Source organism: Astatotilapia calliptera, chromosome 12 (assembly GCF_964374335.1).
Source record: "Astatotilapia calliptera chromosome 12, fAstCal68.1, whole genome shotgun sequence".
Classification (NCBI taxonomy): domain Eukaryota; kingdom Metazoa; phylum Chordata; class Actinopteri; order Cichliformes; family Cichlidae; genus Astatotilapia; species Astatotilapia calliptera.
The window spans coordinates 20,071,605-20,092,725 of NC_137433.1; the positions used below are offsets into that span (position 1 = coordinate 20,071,605).

The 21,121-nt window shown below is 44.6% G+C and overlaps 1 protein-coding gene across 1 annotated transcript in view; it reads left to right on the plus strand.

Moving 5' to 3' along the window:
• Positions 1–1,533: 1,533 nt before the first annotated feature.
• setbp1 (SET binding protein 1) overlaps positions 1,534–21,121 on the plus strand; it is a 34,509-nt gene continuing 14,921 nt past the window's right edge. The window contains exons 1-2 of the mRNA XM_026186341.2: positions 1,534–2,336; positions 7,852–8,444. Of these exons, the coding sequence (XP_026042126.2) occupies positions 8,010–8,444 (435 nt within the window). The 5' untranslated portion in view covers positions 1,534–2,336; positions 7,852–8,009. The remainder of the gene's footprint in view (positions 2,337–7,851; positions 8,445–21,121) is intronic.

A 21,121-nucleotide genomic window follows, 5' to 3' on the forward strand; every position in this document is an offset into this window, starting at 1 on the left:
ACACACACACACACACACACACACACACACACACACACACACACACACACACACACACACACATGCACACCCCACTCTAATCTGCCTTTTTTGTTCACCCACTCAACCCCACCCACGCACCCACCTTGTCTTACTCTGAATACAACGTGTCAGCAGCGCAGCGTGGAGTGGCAGCGTTTGTCTCGCTGAACACACACGTTGAATTAGAATAAATGAATACCACGCTCACCAAATAGCACCATCGCAGCTCATTCCAGTAGTAGTGGTTTGCGCACAAGCCATTTCGTACGAAGACAAAGGTGATAAACTTTATTTATAGTTCAGCCCACGGGCTTGCAAAATGTTTCATGTCAAACACCCCCAGAGGATATGCATTAGAACCACTACTGATAAGATTTATGTATTAAGTTATGACTCAGCAGAAGCCGCCTATTCTGGATGAGCGAAGTGAAGGCAATGATCACAGCATCTCTAATATTCTAAATCGGTTATCTCTTATTCATTTTGACTATATGGAAAAAGATAGCTTTTATTGTAACCCCAACCCTGATAAGGATAAGCCAAAGAGAATGAATGGATGGACCTTTTTTTTGCCTTTAGTATATCTGTTATATCATTAAGGCTGCTAATTGTGTGCTTTTTAATTTGTTTTCTGATGACAGAGCTTTTTTCATCTTAAATTAAGTGAAGCCCTTTACTGGTTAAATAAAACGCTACAGCTGAATTATGCCCAATTGTTCATGCAGGTGCCCGGTTAGTGTTCAAATGAAGCCACAGTAGCTCAGATGCTGATTCAAACAGGACTGGCCAGATGTTGAGCCGAATTAACATCTGTTGTCTGGTATAATTGCTCTGAGACAGTGATTCTCAAACTTTTTCTGGCTTGCCCCCACTTCAGAAGTCAACAGCCCCAAAACACCAATGCATAACAATAAAAAAAAATCTACAACTTTAATGAAACTTTAGTGAATTTAAACACCAACTCTTAGTTTGCCTACAAATTATATTCACTCAAACTTAGCTGTAGTCCATATTTTACCCCTGTTTGTTTATGTCCAGCCAATTAATCAAATCCCACAGCTCTAAGACCATTAAATATTTATTTATCATTACAATTCAGGCATTTTAAAGCCAGGCTCAGTAGACTACAGTTACATAGTATCAGATGCATATTTCCCTTAAAATATTTATTTCAGTCGCAGTCTCTTCTGCTCTGTATGCAGGTACGTATCTGAACCTGTTGAAAACCAGTGCCAAACATGTTTCTCCTCACAGCAGTGACTCAGTCAAAACAACAAGCCTTTTGCCAGATGTTGCTTTCCCTATTTGCATTACATTAAAATAACACCGTGCCAGTATGAGAGCAGTCCCACGGGAGAAAGCCCTGGGAATTAGGGGGAGGTTTGGAAAAGAAAAAAAAAGAAAAAAAGGGGGGAAAAGGGAGACTCGTTGAGGTTGTTTGCTGCCAGGGGGAGGCGATGTCGCTCCTCCTCTTCTCATCTCTCCCCTCTGCTTTGCTCTGCTAGAGCTTTTAGTCTGCTGGGTGAGATCATTACCAGACACCAGGCTCCGGGACCTGACATTCACCGATCGGAAAAGCAGAGAGAGAGAGAGCAAGAGCGAGCGAGAGAGAGGCACAGAGAGAGAGGTAGAGAAAAGCTTGACCCAGTGCAACCGGCGACGAGCAACCCCCACCACCATCTCCTGCCTCTTGTGCAGCCCACTGACGACTAAAAGCGCGGTCTTGTCGCTGAAATTCCACCCCCCGCTGCTGGATTTGGGCTTGTAGTCGGATGCGGGCTTGTTTTGACTGCAGTAACAGTCCTGCTCTCACCCCCTCCTCCTCCCAAACCAGCCGAGTAGCGGATTTGCGAGGGATCTCAGTGCCGTGCAAGCTCCCCGAGTGACCAGCGATCCCGCAAGGCATCGGAGATTCAGTGCGCACGGCGGCGGCGTCAGCGGCGGCTCTCCACAGCGCGAGTCAACACGCCAGAGCCTCTAAAGATCTTATTTCTACCAGGAACTGGACCCAAGTTTCCGATTGGATTTTTTCTCCTCCCCTGTGCGGCTACCTTGATTCTGCCACCAGATCGACTGCAAATCCTATTTTCTCGCTCTCTTTTTTTCGCTCTTTGCTTTCCAAAGCACCGTTGACGCCATTTTCCCCGGGATTTTCTGTCAAAAAACATATCCGTCTCTTCTGGCACCGTTTGACAGCTCCACGGGAGGCTGTCACCCCATCCGTCGCTTTCGTAAAATGTCTCTAAATGGATTGTAAATGATCGTGATAAAATATTTACACGTTAGAGCCGAGTGTGAGACAACATTAGACATGGGTAAGTAGCCCCGGTTGACTGACCACATTCCACACCTGAATGCACCTCTCCGGTGAAAAACTGTGTTCGTGTTTGTAACGCCACTTGGCCGCCTGTGTCTGCTTTCCATGTGTGCTGTTTGAGCTGCCTGTCACCTCCTACAAAGCCTTCCACATTCTGCCCGCGAGACTGTTATTCCTTAAATGTGAAATTGCTCGCAGTCACATGCCAGCAAAATCGCCCGAAACACACGCGCACGCGCGCACATGCTCGCGCCACCACTCAACGAGACGCACACCAGCCCCAAACAACTGTGGTACTACTCGGTCTCCATCTGTTATTACTGTGTAATACCTTGGTAATTAGATGGTGGTGGTAGGGGCGGGTAAGAGAAAACAACCAATTAAGGCCAATGGGATAAAGTGTCCACTGCTCAGATCAGGGTTTAACTCAACCACAGCTCGGCCTCTTAAGTTTAAATCTGTTTCTGCTGTAGTGGACCACCTGCGCCTTCACTGACATGGACAGTCCATCACATAGCATCACAATCTGTGGCATGCAGCAAGCAGATGGTTGTCACTCTTTCGACCTGTCAGTTGTTCCTTTATCTGAAGTTAAGCTGTGATTTTTGTTTGCATGTTTGTTTCTAAATGTTTTCAGTGTTTTTTTGTTGTTGTTGTTTTAGAGGGAAAAATGTGATGTCATGTTGACTTTATCTTTATTCTGATTATCATCATTTTTTACTAGTAGCACAGTGTGCACAAACTGTAGCATCGTCATCACAGATGTGTGCCCAAATGTAGTAGCTTGGTAAAACAGCTCTGCCCACTGTGGTTGCATTTATCAGCAGGTCATCAATTTCACGTGGGTGTCAGAAACTACGTGTCCAAATGCCATGGCCCTGTGGAGGAAGGTGAGGACCGGGGGTCGGTGGTTATCATTAGCACCTAGAAACCTCTGTCACAACCAGACCACCAAAAGATCAATGGATAAACATGACCAAGTCTCACTGCGGGCTGACGTGCGATCAGGTTCTCTTGGATATATATGAGGGCTTGATTTTATAAAAAGAAAAAGAACAAGGGTTAAAGTAAAGGACAACTGTAAGAGAGGTGCGTGAGTAGGTGGAAGGAAAGGAGGCTGAGGAACGGATAATAGAGGTGATTCAAGCTCGGATGGAACCATCGATCTTGTCTTGTTAACAGTTTCAGCTCCCCCAGACCTGGCGGCATTTTTGTGGTGCGAAAGTATGAAACAGGCTATTAGACTCCCGGTTAAGTAATGAGATGCCTGCATGCCACCTTTAAATTAAAGTATGAGAAATCGATTAGGTGTATCCCCTTCTGCGCTGGATACCTTGGGTCGAAATAGGATAACAGAGAAGGTGGGTGGGGGAGGAGGGAATGTGAACGGGATCCAAGGACAAATCTAACTGTTGGCAGGCTCTCTTAACAGAATATCAGCACTGGAGCACCTTTTGGCAGAGCGCACAGAAAGAGGGGAGGGAGGGATAGGGAGGTGGAGGGGAAAGGGAAGAGGTAGCAATGAGGAGAGGGGAGAGAACAGAGGTTGAGGGGGAGTGAGGTGAGGGGAAGGAGGAAGACAGTTGGGGAGTAGGGGAGGTGTTTTTGCTGACAGCCATTTTGTGGCTTCTGCTGCAGTTAAAATGGTTTAACATTCATCTGCTTCAGCCGGGGAGTTACGTGAGGATGGTTTTAGTGCTACCTGGCATATGGCTCATCCAGTGGATGTGCGCGCGTGACTGCGTGAAGCAGCTTTAAGGCCATCTTTTTCAATTATGGCTGTCCCACACATGATATTTTACGATTGTCCTTCTCGCTGCCCTGCAGCTGAACACATGCACATGAACTGGGGAGAGAGAGAGAAAGAGAGAGAGGGCTTTATTTTGTATTTCATATCCAAATATATATGCATTTATCCTGCTGGGAAAAAACCCAAATAGGCACTTTTTAGGGCTTCCATCACCTCGCTCTGCTCCGAGGGACTAATAGACATCAAACTTGAAACCTCATGCTGTGCCCATTGGACTTGTGAATACTAGAAATCTGGGCCCATTCTCTTTGGTTTGTCTCCAAGCAAAGACTGGAACCTTCTAGAAACATTGGCATATGTGGCTACACTTCACTTGAGAGCCCGAGGAACAAAATAAGGGGAAAAAAACTGCAAATGACAGCCAGACTAGGATCATCAGCTCACACCAAGATGCTCATCTACATCCAGGGATGGTCGTGCTTCTGCTACGTTTGCATAAAAAAGCATGAAATAAAAAAAAAAAGGATATTCACCTTGTGCAATCACGCAGGCGTTTGGTGCGTGTGCGCGCGTGCATCTGTCTGCATTTGTGTATGAGCTATTTGTGTGTGCACCTCAGGCACTGGGCTGCTGGGTATGCAGCCTTAAAAGGTTGTGTTTCTGCTGCCATCCCTCTCTCTCTCTCTCTTTCCCGCTCTGTGTCTCTCGCTCACACTTGGACTCCCCTACCTGTTTTGTCTGCCGTCTGTATCGTTCACCATCACCGTTCTGTCCATCTGTATTCCATTATCAATGCTTTATCATAATTGTCGGTAAAAGTACAAGGCGAAATGTTGGAGGACTGTCTCATTCACAGCCTTTCACATCCAGCACAGGCAATGACCTTATGCTATTTAAGAGGGAAGCTGGTTAGCGCTGGCAGTTTTGAGAACATAATAAAGCTATTTATGCAGCGAGTCTGGCCTCTTACAATCACCCTGCTGTCTGAGGCTGGTCGAGGTGTGTGTGCGTGTATGTGTGTGTGTGCATCGCTGTGTTTGTGTGCATAAAAGAGAGAGTGAGAGCGGGGAGAGGAGACAGTGAGGCTCAGGCTAAGTAAGTGAGGGAGGCCCGAGGAGGGGTCAGTCTTACATAAACTCTCAGCTTGTCTGCCAGTAACAGAACTAACACCGCTTAGGGCAGCGAGCAGGGAGGGGAGAAGGAATAGTCATGACCCAGCTAAGGGGCTTATGCAGTAATGGCCCAGAATGACCAGAATTGTACTAATGCACGATGCCATTTTGCTGTCATACTGAGCGATAGCTGTGAAGGGGTACTAAGTCGTAGGCACAGAGTGGATGTGCGTCTATTTAATGTGTGTGTGTGACTGAGTGAGTGATGTTGTGGTTGGCAGCTGTCTCTTTTTCCTGTCTTTGTCCTCAGTCACATGACATCCAGGGCAGCTTTCACACATGCCATTAGGGCGAGTCACCGAGCTGACATTAGGAACTGGGAGGTTCCTGAAGGACCAAAGGGGGTCATGTGGGCACTGTAACACCAGGCTGGGACTACACCTGGACTGCACCGCCTTTTGTTTATATCTGTAAAACTTTGTATGCTTAAAAGTGTGATTGTACAAGCACGGCGATGGCTGTGGAGTTTGCGGGAATGAGTTTCTAACTTCCAGGCAGTCAGCAGTTTTCATTCTTGCTGGCAGGGTGTATGCAAAATCACTCTTGAAACAGGCTATCCATCAAACTGAGCATTATTTATGTCTCAGTGTTACTGATTGATGTAACACTTGCCATGGTGTGGTTGTGCACTGAGCACAGTCTGCTTTGAAGACTCGTGTTAGTCAAAGAGTTAAATGAAGGAGGCTCTGGGATGTGAAATTTTACCCTGCCAAGAAAGCTTTGCACTTAAATTCTTAGTTGTCACGATGTCACCCCCCCCCCCAAAAAAAAAGCAAAAAAAGTGAATTTGGTATATTCTTCCATTAAACAGGCTGCTGTCGAGGAGCTAAGTTTAAAAACCAGTTATTTTGAATGAAAACCTGTGATTTCCAAGGTAGGAAATCAATTTGAGAATGTATTAATGTGCTTTGGGAAATGTTTGGCAGTACAGCCATGTGAGCAATTTGGGCTTCATAAGCTTAAACATGCAAAACCGCTGTTACGCTCCCTTAAATTTTTTGATCCTTGACCGCCACTGGGCTACCAGAACCTACATCAATAACCCTTGTAAGTGGTTTCAGATTGGCAAACTTTACGGTTAAAGAGAGGGTTCGTTGAAACAAGTCTTTTTTGACTTTTTTTAATTTAAGGGCATGCAGAAGAAAAAGGACACACGGCTAACTTTGAGAGCTGGACACTGTGTGCAGTCTTGCAATGGTTTGTTGGAAAATTTGCTGTGGATTAAGACTGCTCAGTCACACTGCAAGCATGTGCTCTGAGGCCCCTTAGATATTATGATGGGATCAGCTGTTTGTACAGTAGCGTGGGCTGGTACAGTACAGCACACTGAGAAAACACATACAGCTAAAGGAAAATGACTGTAGTAGTCATGCCAGGGAGTGTATTAGGTTAATAGGTATGCAAATCTTGATATATGCTCTGAGCCAGTTGTGCTCTTTCAGATCTTTTTAAGTCTGCGGGAAGCAAGATCCCTTTACTTGAGTCATGTCGACAGGTAGTGGTCTAGTCTGGGTTCACATCAGTGTAAATGGTGTCAGGCTAAGCTCAGCATGTGAGACAGCATTCCCCACTTCCCACTCAGTCATGCCTCATGTCATATTGACTGATGGGATTCCCTCGAGCTGTAGTGAGAAGTATAGTCCACTGTTTGTTTTGGTTGCTTTCTGTTTATACGCCTGTGTGTAAGTAGGCCTGTGCAAGCGCACGTGTGTATGTACGTATGGCGTGAGCGTGTAATATGGATCTGTGTCTGCACGTGCAATGATCCAAAACAGAAATCCTGAATCCTCCTGACAAGCAGCGGCCACAGTGTTTTTCTCCAGAGAGCAGGAATAGCAGCAGGGGGTGCAGCATGTGTATGGCAAAGTTGTCATTTTGGATGTGCGTCTGTGTGGATGCGCGCACTGTTTTTTTTTACTGTGTATGTGTGTAGCAATGCGGCTGCATGCGTGTGTAAAATGGTTCAGACGCTAGTTTTTCCAGACCAGCTCGTAAACCACATCTGGGGAAAGAATTTAGATTCCTTCTCTCCGTTTTTCTCTGCTGCTTTTCCTTTCCCCCCTTGTGTGTTCCCCTCCCTCCTCCTTCACTCCTCTGAAGAAGAAAAAAAAAACAACAAAAAAAACGGAGCCAGCTTCGTTCATTTTTTTTCTGTGTTGTGTCCTCAGGCTAACTTCAGCCTGGTTTTAGTGCAGAGAAGAGGAATGTCTTATTTTGCACTGATCACTCTAGTGTCTGCGCAGCTCCGCTTCAGATCTGTCACAAGGATGGAATAAGTAATGAAGGGTGAGAGAGAAGATTTAGCAAAGAGGGAGTAAAGAAGAGAGCAGGAAGAGAGGAAGGCAAGTGGGTGTCAGAAATGAGTTTGTTTATGCGAGGTACAAAATGCAAATGATAGCTAGGCAGCATGCCTCTGCAGCTCTGTGATGAGTGTGTGTTTGTCTTCATACTTAACAGGCAGGCAATGATGGCGATGACAGAGAACAGGCCTGTGCTGAGAGGTAGCAGTGGAATGGAAGATATGGGGATGACGGAACGGGTCTCATACGCCCTTTTTTCCTAATTATGTCATTCACCTGCTCTTTCTGCAGACTGTCCCTGGCTTCGCTGTGTTCCTGTGGGACAATCAACACAACCTCAGTAGCTGATTGACAACAACCAACCAGCCCGACAGACTACTGCTTTCTATCTTCCTATTGGCTGGCTGCCAAGGCTTCCCCCATCCTGACTGGCTCTGGTGGGAGAGTGGATGGAGCAAAGGGATCTGGTTGGCTCAGCCCGACCCAAAGAGGCTGACCTTCAGGGAGGTAGGGTGGGGCCAAATGAAGGGGACCAAGAAGGAGCAGGAGGCATCGGGTTGGCACGCAGCGATGATGTGATTAACGGTGCCATCAGTGAAGGTGAGGGGTTAGAGGAACAGGGGGACGGGCTAATGGAGGAGCAGGAGTTCTCCATCAAGGAAGCAAGTTTCCAGGAAGGAAGTCTAAAGCTGAAGATACAGACCACCAAGCGCACCAAGAAGCCCCCAAAGAGCCTTGAGAACTACATTTGCCCACCGGAGATCCGGACGACCATCAGACCTGCAGTTGGAGAGGGCAAAGGGGGACGGCAGGGGCGAACAGGTAGTGGAGGAGGGGCGGGGCGGGCCCCAAAGGAAGAAGAACGAGGGCCCCCCAGAAAAAGGGTAAGTCATGACACTGTGATGCAAGTTTGAGCGTTATTGAGTGAAAAAAAAGGCTTCTCTCACTCTCGAGATCTCTGAGTTGACCGCTCCCTTTCTCACACACACCTTTCTCGGTAGCTCCCTTCCCGGCTTGGTTACACGGGGTCAAAGTTTGCCCCGTAATTGAAACCAGCCTAACTGAGATCACACAGCGACACACATACAAGCACACAACACACACTCACATAAGAGCTGAGAATAGGGCTGACATAAGCAAGTGACAGCTGGCGTCTGCTCTCTCCATTTGTGGTCATATACACAGAGACCTTTACTGTCTCCTCTCCTCTCCTTTCCTCTCCTTCCCTTTAATGAAATCAGCTTTTGCGGGTCAGTGCCTTCAACGCCGCCCCCCTCCTCTTGCCTCCATCACACCCTCTACACACTATACTGGTGTTGTACAGGTCCTTGGGGGAATCTAGTGTTTGCAGTGTGTGTTGACCTACACAGTGGTGTGTGTGTCCAAACCTGACAGCCATCTCGATGTCACCGAGCTCGACAGGCCAAGCAGGAGTAAAGGCGTCATGTTGTCAACATGATGTTGTGTCGTGTTTTCCTCCGCTGTGCCTCACTTCTGTGGCTTCTGCTCTTAATTGGCTCGTGAGACGCGCCCGTGATTGGTGTTTTTTCATCAGTGTCAATAACAGTCCTGCCTAGTCTCCATTCAGTAAACGCTTTGGGTCAAAGTTCAAGCGAGGGCTGCTCCAAGATGAACATGATATTGTCACTTGTTGGGATGTTTTTCTCATTTTTCTCAAGTAGATGGATTTAGAGTAAGGCAGTGAAAACAAGCGCAGCATTCAGCTATTTGGGGCTTTCATTTTACTTGAAAGGGTTCGCGCATTCAGGCTAGTCACCATCGAATTATCTGCCACCCTGCTAGCTACAGAGGTATTGTTAGGCTATTAAAGAAGTTTTTATTGAAATTGTTTTCAATAAAAGTTTAGTTTATGGCTGTCAAGCAGTGTGGTACAGCACCTGCGAGGGCAAGAGTGGCAGAAATAAGTGCAATCATATGGCAGGAAGAGGACAGCAGAAAATAGACAAAACCGCAGACTAGAGTGCATATGAGGTTAGTTTTTAATATAGCGAAGGGTTCTTTGAAATATCTTTAGTAAAAAAAAAAAGAAATCTTTGTTGACTTTAGCTTTTATGATGTGTTTAAAGGCTGTATTGTAGTTTTAAGTGTTTAGCTTACAAGTGGAGTGTCATGAGTAGTGAGAATAAACACAAAGAAAACTAATTTTTTTATTTCTATTGACAGTAGGCATGTCAAAACAGTAGAATTTTAAACTTGATACCGATACCCGTGAAAATATTTGGTACTCGTCACGACATTTATATTCCAAAATTAAGAGGCACATTTTAAAAATATATATTAGAACAAATGATGGTCCAGTCAAATGTAATCAGCTACAGCCCTGTTTCATTTATACCTCTGCTTCTGACTACTTGGTATCATAATTCTTTGCTGAGCAAAGCTGCTGAGCACTGTTTCTGTCTAGCTGCCTGTGGACCTTTCATAATATACTTATTAGACACAAATAGTTCTATTACCCTGTCAACTTATCACTGTTTAGTAGCAGTAGTTATAGTAGTTTAGTAGTAGTTTACACACCGATAGGCAGGATTGTGAATAAAGTTTGCTGCTAGCATTAGCAATAGCTGCTACTTTAGCCGCTACCTTATGATAACCTAACTAATTTGGCTAATATGGCTGTCATATAATTGCTAATAGTTAAACTGGCCAGGGCAAAACTTCTGACTATTGTTTGGCAAATTTCTGTTGTTGAAATGAGAACTTTATTAACCTCAGGAAACTCTTCGTAAAGATTGGGGGTTTCAAACTTTAAGATGCTTTGCTACGTGTTTTGCTAGTATTCGTGTGTTCACGTGTTCAGCTGCTAGTGAGGGCAGCGGCTGCACGCCTGTCTGTTTGCAGAGGTGCTGTATGAAGTTCTCTGTCAGCTGGAGGAAGCTAAGCCGGTGCTGCTGACATCGATACTGTTGGAAATGAGTATTTCAGCTGATTGTTTTTTGTAGTATCAATCAAGGATCAACTTTTTCCGATGACATTATTCACTACAAATGCTGCTTCTGGTGAAATCTTCAATTGACAGTGCCGTGCCCCATGTCTTAGTAATTTGGTGCATAATGAAACCCTGCAACACGTCAATTCAATGAGCGCCTCGGTCGATAAAGTAGAATTAAAAAATGCATTATTGGCAGGTTGTTAAGTCACAACTCAGCGAGCAGATTGTTCTCTAAATAAACTGGGAGTGAGTGGGTGTCAAGTGTCGCCCCACGAGTGACCTATCCAGGCAGCAATGCTAATGCTAACCCGAACAAACAAAGCATTTCCAGTAGTGTTGTGTATTACATGTGAAATAAAACAAATTTTGTAACTTTACAATTGTCCAGACTTCATGTGTGAAAATGGCTTTGACAAGTTGCACTTTCATAATATCTTTATGGGAAAAGGTTTTGTTTTTTACGTTTTTTAATGAATTGCTGGATCGTTCTAGTCCTCTCTAAGTTTTTGGTTGTTTATAGATATTTGCAATTGGTAGACAACAGTTTACGTAAAGATTGCTCGCCAACATGATTGCTCTAGACTTGTGTTTTTCCAACAATTGGAACACTGGCTTGGAAAAGAAATTCATGGTCATTTCTTTGTTGCTGGCAGATTTCAGTGTGATTTACAGCCACAATTTCCAGTAGTTGTCTTCAGGATGTGTATTCTTGTCTGAGCTTTTCTGTAAATAAAGTATGAACAGGCCTCTGAAAAATTTCAGTGTTTACATCCATTAGTAAGCTGAATGAGCTGAGCTCGGCGCTGTGATGTTTTTAGCAGCCATTCCTAATCTAGCGCCATCGGCCCCCACTGGGAAGCCCACTGCTACAGTATGATTGACAGGGGTTGTCATAGTGACACGGGCAGCAAGCTGGTCTCTATTGAGGTTTGAGGTTTGGGGAGGGGAGAGGGGGGTTGTGGAGGATGTGTTGGTGTTGATTCAGATCAGTTTCAACCCTTCATCCCTTGCACTCTGTCCCTCAATCACACCCCCACCATCCCTCTCCCCCTCTCTTTCCCCCTTACATCCTTTCCCTCCATCTAGCCATCACCTGCCACCCCAAGGGTGTAATACAGGCAGGCTCAGTGGAGAGGAACGGGTTAAAGAGAGAGGCCGGGCTGCTTTTTCTGTCTCACTCTTTTTCTGTATGTGTGTGTTGAGGTTAAATACTCTCTTTGTGGTGTACGTGAGGCTGTGAGTCAGGAGGGGGACGGGAGGTGAGGGGGAGCAGATGGACAGCCTCTCTCCTCTCTGTTGTATTGTGTCCACATATATGCTTTCTCCCTCTATTCTTTTAATCAATCTCTCTTTCCACACGTTTCCCCCTCCAGCTTTTCTTTCCCTATGTCTTCCTCTTTCCAAGCACTGTCTTTCATCGTGCTTTTCTCTCTCTTTCACCCTCTGTTGTCTTGTAGCAGATGGCAGCGTGGGGCAGCAGCAGCAGCAGCAGCAACAGAGCAGAAGCCAGAGTGTGAGCAAGAGAGAGGGGTAGAGGGGAAGGGGGTCGTGGAACGAGGAGGTGGAGGAGAAAGGAGGTGGGGGTCAGGCATATGGAGAGCCTGGTTAAGGGGCCTCCTCAGAGGGAGTGTGTATATGCGTGTGGTAGTGTGGTGAATAGAGGAGGGGGAGAGGCAGGATACAATAGAAGCCCATTAAGACAGAGATTTGACTCTAATAGACAGAGAGGGAAAGAGACAGGCAGACAGATAAGAAGGCAAACATGTAGAATGGTGCAAAGAAACAGATGGAAATTGTGTTTTTTAGCCATTCTTTCTTTTGTAGCAGCCTAAGAATCTGCCGTCAGAAAGGCCCCTTCTCCTCTCTTCCCTCTGCTGACTTGTAATAACATTAAAATTTTAGGTTATTCCATGTGGGAAAGCTGTCGTTTTGCAAACCCCAAAAACAGCAGCCTAAAAAGATAAATCCGAGTTATGCAAATTGCATTTTTACACTAGAGACGTGGCAGAATGTCAACAAAGGCTGTGCTTGCAATCCCTTGTATTAGTATTTACCCCTGACCATTTTATATGATTGTCCATATTCACAGTGTAAAATTTAAATACCGCACGGATCCATCGCTGGCATTGATAATTACAGTGCACAGTGCAGTGCATCACATTTTATAGGCTTAAAAGTTATATTCATTTGACTCTACGCCTGTCAATGATGACCAATAATGGCCTGGATTTATTTACCGCTCTCTATAAAATGCTATTTATTATGCAGTGAACATGGCTGCAAAGGCAAGAGAAAAGAGCAGAGTTAGCCTGTCTTAAAGGGAAGGGAAAGGGGAGTTTCATCCACCTATCATCTTCATAGCAAGCATCCATAACCGAGGAAGTCAATGAGGAAGCGTAGTGTGTCAGAGGACAGACCCAAACACACATTAACGGGATATGATGGGCTCCCCTTCTCTGTCTCCAGCTGACATCACACACATGCTGAACGTCCTCTCACACACGGCTCTTTGTCTGGGCGCGCTGTGTGTGTTTGGAAGATGAATGTGTGTGTTTTAATGGATTGGGTCCTGGGTCAACCACTGCATCACTCCTCCAGACACACACTCTTCTCGCGCGCACACACACACACTTAGAAACACACACTGACACACAGTTAGCGGTCCGATGCCTTCACATGGGGGAGCGTGCGCTAGCTAAAATACATCCACTCTTTTACTATCTCTTCTATACACACACACACATACATACAAATCATGTTGAACAGCGATTGCAGTTAGAGAGAGTGTTTTCCTGGTTATCTGTCCAGTTCCCTGGACGTGCCAAATGTGGCTCTTAATCCATTTCACTATCTGTGGGGAGAGATAAGCCAGAGCTTTTCCAGGAGTCCAGACCAGGCCTTGTGTTGTTGTTGTTGTGTGTATATGTGTCTGCGTGTGTGTGTGTGTATTAGTGGGTGCACGCGAAAGCTCGACGGTAAGACACACACTTATCTTGTCTTGACAGCCCCTCTGCTTGGTGGTCCTCCTGGCTATGTGTGTGTACGTTGCTGCTTGGTGGTCTCCCAGCAGTGTTTGGGATTATTATGTGTTAGTCAAGTGCATTCACAAGGAAATTAATGCTGCCACAGTCGCCACGCCAAGTGTGTGCATGCAGTACGTGCACATGCGTGTGTGTGAAATGGTTTGCCTTTTGATGTGAGCTTTTTTATCCCTGGCTGAAATGGCGGTTGGTGACCTGAGGGACTTGATGAGCTCATAAAATAGGAGTGTGTATGGGTGTGTGTGTGTGTGTGTGTGTGTGTGCGGGCGTCAGCTTGAGCGGATAGCATCGTGCTTACCCACAGAGAGCACCCCCTGACTGATTTATGAATATGTATGAACATGAAATGATCACCTATAATATGGCCTGACCCACCTGTCATATTGGAGTTTTTTTCTCTGGTGACTGTCACTGTAGTCCAAAGACCCAGGCTTTTATATTCAGTGTGTGTGTGAGTGTGTGTGTGTGTGTGTGTGAGTGAGTGTGTGTGTTTGTGTACGTGTGCCCTCACTGTGCTGTCTTTGAGAGTACGGATCGGGAATGCTTTAAAGGGGCGTTTCCCTGTAGTGGATGGGGGGATGGGACATGTGAATGTGTTTGTGTGCATGTGTGCTCGCATGCTGGGGAGGGGTGAGTGATTTAGCACCGCTGAAACACCAGCTGTCCATCTGTGTCTGACCCCCATACACACCCCGTGCACACTTGAAACACACACAGACACACACACAGACACGTCTCCTCGCGTCTAAACTCTGATCTGCTCTTCAGTATCTCTCAAATCTGAAGAAAGTCCAGACAAAACACAATCTGTTCATCGGCCTTTCTCCCTCCAAACACAGGCACACTCGTGCTCACATTCATCATAACACAGACTTACATTAATTTCCTTTGGATATAACTACTGTTTGCTTAACCCTAACCCTCAAGCCAAGTCTTCCTACTAAAATGTAATCATTTGCCTTATTATCAGAAGTGAGATGAATCCCCAGAAACTGATTGTCTGTCCCTACAACACACACACACACACAAGGGCACACACACATCTACACACACACACTAAGGAAGACTGCTCCCTAATAAGCTCTGCGGTAGTGCTGGTGCTGCAGTGTATCCACAATGAATGACTCTGCAAGGTCACTCCTAGTGAGCACATGTAAATGCTACACACAAACATTCACACACACACACACACACACACACACACACACACACACACACACACACACACACACACACACACACACACACACACACACACACACACACAAAGGAGCGCTGAAGGCTGGCAGCAGAAGAGATGAACTTTGACCCTGCTGGACATTCAGAAGTCGAGGTGATAGCTGAACTCCACAGTTGTATAAGCCCTAGTGTCTGTGTGTGTTCGTGTGTGTATGCTGTGTGTTTCTGCCTGTGTGTGTGTGCTGTATTGTTTGTTTGTGAGAGTGGGTCAGGGTTGAGACAACTGGAGTCTGGCCTTTGCTTTCTTAGCCTCAGGGCTGGATTTGGTGTCTGTGTACGCGCATGTGTGTGTGTGTTTGTGTTGACCATTTGGTTGGAACTGTAGCTAATTTCTCAATCAGACACACACATACCATCTTCTCAATCTGTCCTAAAGGTCAAGACCTATTCATTCACTATTGTATCCAGTCTCAGTGGGTTGCTTTTCCTCTTAAGTCTGATGCAGGGCAGCAATAATAGGCAGTCTAGCTGAAGGTACATTTTAATAAAGACCTGAGGCAACTACACTTAAAGAAATGCCAGTGGGTCACTTAGGCAGCATCTGCCAGTGAACATGAAGGCATTTTGTGTTGCCTTTTTTTTCTGGCAAATATATTTTTATATTTTCCAAAAACAAAACAAACCCAAAACAAAACAAACATATCAGGTTCTGTCTTTTAAAGATACAGCTGATAGGCTTCAGCCTTTTTCAAACAGCGTGACATTACCCAACAGAGATGCACGTGAGAACTGTCTGAAGCTACAATTAAACATCAACTTCGATTAATTTAACCTGCTAGCTCTGAATTGCAAAACCTGTGATATTGCAATATTTTATTTTTTTGCATCATGCCTGTCTACATTGGGTAGTGTAGACAGGAAAGCAGGTGAGGGAAGAATGGGAAACTTGGACCTCTGCATTGGCCTTTTGCATATGGCTAATGTAGATGTATGAACTATACCAGTATCAGTGTAACAGATATTTGATTGCACAGGTCATTTACTAGTTAAAAGGTTGGTGGTTGAATCCCCGCCTCACTCAGTCTGCACGTTCACGACCCAGCCCCAAACTGCCCCTTCGATTCTGATGTGTCCGTATAATGAAGCCTAGGTTATACTCTGTTGCAGACATGGAAATGGACATCATTCATCAGTCATTCCTGTTATACTTCTCTAAAATCTGCTGCTTGTGGTGGATTCTTGGTTGGTGCATTATAATGAAAAGTTGGCATGAACAGCTCTACGTGGTCACAAAAAACTGACAGGTGTCTGCACTGACCCTCGCACCTTCTGAAGATGTCATTTACTTTTACCAACTTACCATAATTTGCCACTGGGATCTAAGTGGACCCTAGCGGACTTTTGGACAGCAAGCCCTTAAAGGCATAGCATAAAGTACACTATAAATGTGTGTGTAAATGGCTGTGAAAAAAGTGCTTTGAGTCTTCCATTACAAGAGCTCTTTAAGTGCCAGTATGCTTACCATTTAATAATCTGGTGAATTCACAGCGAGTGACTGGTTATCCTGCCATTTGAATCCTCTAGTAAGGCAGTAATCTCACCTAAACCAGAGTATTTCTAGTAGTGAGAACATGTGCAATGTCTAAACCAATATTTGTGGTTCTCGTGTCTAAAAACCTCATATGGGTCATAAAAAGAACAAAAGTCAAACTTCCTGGAATATCATTCCTGAAATTAAAATAAGGCATAATAAGCATATGTTTACCTCACATTTGCTGTTGTTTGCTGCTGTGGCCAAAATCACTAAGTTTCACAAAGCTGTCATGGTTTTATGCCACTGGGCCATTGTTATTTTTCTCACTCTAGGGGGGCTTCAGCCTAATAGCACAACTTTCACAGACTTCCACTGTTCCATTACCAACTCGTTTTTCATAGCATCAGGATGATCCCTGTAATGTAGATATTGACTGAAAAACCAACGAGAGATCGTGTAATCTCCCTTTACTGATGACTGATCCAGGCTATAATTTTATAAAAAGCATAAAATATTTATTACTGCACTGTTGAATAGTTGTAAACTCAACTGGAAGTTATGACTTGTTTATAAAAACGTAATTGTAATACATCATTTTGACATTGTTTGCCCTTTTTTATTCATTGAGGTCTTCAAAAAGAACAGATTGCAATAAACATCAAGAGCAAACTGTATAGAAAACACACAGGCCTGAATTTGATTTGCGCGACAGCACAGCGGTTGACTGTGACTCACTTGACTGTGGGATGATCTGGAGGGCAGCCATTTTTGATGTCCTCTGCAGGCACGGATGATGTTGAGTCACAGCATCATGTGTTCCCGGTGGCTGCTTTGTTAGTGTGGCTCCATCATGCCTCTGCCTCTGTGGTTAGTCAGTGTGTGTGTGTGTCTGTCTGTGTGAGGAGGAGTGTATGCTGTGGTTTTCAGAGGAGGTCCGACAGGAATAGATGCGGATGTTTGGTGAGAGGAGTGAAGGAGACGGGGAGTCAAAGGAAGAGAAGGGAAGAAGGCGACGAGTATTGACTTTCACTGTGTCTCACTGCAAGTGTGTTTGTCAGTGAAATCTGATGGGGCCCATCAGCTGTCTGGGATGTGCCTGTCAGAAGGTTGGGGGCGTGTGTGTTTCTGAAAAAGAGGTTACAGTGTTCACAACACATAATTCGATAAAAGACATTTTGGCATTTACAAATGTTTTCATCAAATTTAGTGGATTCATCTCTACTTATTTTTTTTTTTACACTGTATTGATGTATTGTATTGCACGGATGGATACGAGAGATTCACCAAGCCGACCTTTTACAGTTGTAATCCTTCCTTTAAGATAGGTACCGATACCAAGCCACAGTCTGATAACAGCATTAAATTATTAAGCTGTTCATCACAGCCTGGAATTTCTTTCTTTTATGCATAAGGCTCAACTTCAACATTAAAAAATTTAATGTAGCAAATAAATATTTTCTGAATTGGTATTTATTAGTATCCGAGATAGGCTCCAGCCCCCACATGACTGAGAATTGGATAAACTGAAGAGGATTCATGGTATTTGAAAGCATATGAAATTAAAAGTAAATAATGTATTTGTGTTAGTCACCCGATAGATCACGCACTAGTTTCGCTTTCAGCTCAGTATGAAAGTCATCAGGCTGCTGCAAACTGCTGTTACATATGGTGATGCTCATGCTTAATTTACGGTACCGCAGTTGTGTCCTTTTGAACAGTTTTCAACCTACGCAAAAACGCTTTTGTGCCATCCTCCAAAAACCCAACACCACGCAGCATGCATGCATGAGGCTATGCCGAGCGCTAATTGGCTGCAATAGGCAAGGGAGCGACGAGCAGAAGTGCAAACAAACATCAAAGATTATACATATACAATATATATATAAATATATATATATGTAGACGAACGGTAGAGCTTTCCGTACGACCACAACAGAAGCATGTTTGAGCCCTCAGTCTGAGGGCACCGCCTTTTACTGCTCGTCACACACATTGTGTGTGAAGTGGAGCCTACTGAAGATAGTTAATGTGTAAAAATAACAGGTTATGTTACCGTAACTTTAGCAAAACCTTCCGTACAACAAGTGTTGTATGAAATATGACAGTGAGATCAAGTTTAAAAGAAAGAGGAAGCTCGCTTAACCACAAATCAAAAACTGTTGTAAAGATACAAAAGCTGTCGGTGGAGCTCCAATTAAATACCTCCACCCTGTTACACCTTTGCTTTTAGCTTCCTTCATGCTGCTTTAGTTCTCCTGCTAGCACCTGACGCACTGCTGCTAAAGCTGTAAAGCTAAACTGAATGGATCAGCTGTAGATCGTCACTGACTTCCGATTCAGTGTTTTGAATGCGGATCAGATCGATACACAATCTAAACATCGTAGAAGTGTATCGCTAAAAATTTTCAACCTAGCCCTTCCAATGTTGGCCAGGCTCTAAAACTGTTAATATTCTTCAAGTGTTTGGTTTGAAAAGATTCTGAACTTTATATAAACACATCAATGCGCTACATGTTTCACACTGAACATTCAAAAGCATGGAAGCCAGCTGCTTTTTACAGTCTTTTTCTTTCTGCCCAGTTTTATCTCTTTGCACCAGGATTTGTAAAATAATCATGCTGCACTTCTGCTGTTTATGCTCGTTGTCTCTTAAGTATGGATACAGACATGAATAAATGATATAAATGTGTCTGTCTATCCCTCTGTCTGTGTGTCTGTCCCTTGGGGCAGCTCAGACTAAACAAACAGCTGTGTTTATGAAGCAAAGAAGAGCCACAAGGGTCCTCTGTTTACTGGTCCATTTCAGCACACAGGCATACAAAATGTTCACATGCACGCACTGAAATACACACTCACGAATGCCCCGTGCTCCTCATCTTTTACCTGCCCCGCTCTGTTGCTTATTTGACCCCTGGTGTTTTCTACTCTCTCTCTTTCCCTCTTCCCCCTCTGCTCAGTGCTCGCTCGCTCTCAGACCGAGAGGAATGCCACTTTGTGTGACCTCTCACCCACACCAAGGAGGGGTGCTGCTTTAGATGAGGGAGTGAGGGGGCAGCTGCAGTCATGTGCCTGGGCTTGAAGGGAAATGCACGTACACACTCACACGCACTCACACACACATACACAGAGAGCCAGGTTTCTAGCTAGCTAAAAGACATTAATTCTGGCAGGTTTGTATATGCATACATGTAGTTGTTGTAGATGTGCTGCTCTCCTTCACCCACCTCTTTTTGTGACCATCTGAGAAAGTGTAGGATGCTGCGGTCTGTGTGTGTGTGTGTGTGTGCGAACACACGAGTGGAGTGCAGCCTCACACAAAGGCGTTATTGTTGGTGAGAGGGGGCCTGAGGGGAGGCAGGCAGTCTGATTGGTTAAGACTATTGTGTCTCACTTTGCCCATTCTCCCTGTCACTGAGGATGTCATTACGGTGGCTCTCTAACTTGTTCTCCGTCTCCTTCCTTGCCACCCCCACTCCCCCACACCCTTACAAGCCAGAGATCATCTGAGGACTTGAGATATTCACAGAAACATTCAGACCGAGCAATGAAAATGTTCCTTCGCAAACTTCAAAACTTGCCTTGCAGACACCAGAGTCCTTCTACAAGACATATATTTAGTCATCCATTAACAATTGTTTGCAGGCATTTTACATGTGACATGTGGCGTGACACGCTAAGGTGTCCTTACTCCATATGCCATGACAAGCAGAAAAAAACATACATGAAATATACACTAATACATGAGATGCATGGCTAATGTAATGTGCAATGAGTTTTTCATTTGCTTTTCTTTATCAATGTGAGTATGATATTGCAGTGTTATATAGTAATATATGCTGGATGGTAAAGAAGCGAAAAAACCTGCAGGTGATGTGGCTGCATATCGATTCACTAACCAGACAGACAACAATAACTTGCAGTGAATTATTTTTAAGTAGCTAATCAGTGAGTGGGGCTGTTACAGACTGCTGTTTGCCAGAGAGGAAGTGTTTAATCTCAGCGCAGCTTCTGTCTTGAATTACCCATCATTCCACACAGGAAGTCATCCCTAAGGACTTTGAGCAGCTCATTGGAGCTTAATTGTTTCCTGTTGTACAGAAGTGCTATGATTGGGTCATATGGTGCACAGAGTAAAGTGACCAACACAATGCGTTGGTTTTATACTATGTGCAGCAGCACATGTGCCTGTTTTGTTGTATAATTTCCTTACCCTAAAAGATGCGCTGTTCTAACAACTTTCTGTAGTCATGTTGCATCCAAAAAGCATTACACTTGTTCTAATGTTGTACATTTTCTTTGTTTTTAAACTTGTGTGCTGAATGACATCTATAGATTGTTTGAACACGTACATACAGGGAACAATTTGTGGATAATTGCCATTTAAAAAAAGTCAAATGTGGTTGTTAAAGCTATTCAAAAACCGGGCACACCAGCGCCCATGCACACCATTAATGCTAATCGCAGGGATTAGATATACACTATATGTAGCATGTAAATGTGTCTGTCATTACTGAGGGGGTGAAAACCTCCAAATGCACCATAATAGCATGCTTCGGTTCAGCCAATCACGGGCTTTGTTCAGATTGAGTCATCTACCTCTGAGCGTGTCTGAAGAGAGTGTGACAAGGAGACTCTTTGGTGTTTCGCTGCTATCTTTAGGAGCACTCCAATCTGAAGGATTACTGCTGTGGACGTAGGAGGAAACATTTTACTTGAGACCTACTGCTGTGCCTTGAATGCGGCTTGTGCTTTACAGCTATCTAAAGGAAGAATACACAATAGATCGAAGGCTTGATCATGCTCAGCAGGAAGGGTACATAAAAAGGCACGTAAGAAAGAAAATACTGCAGAAAA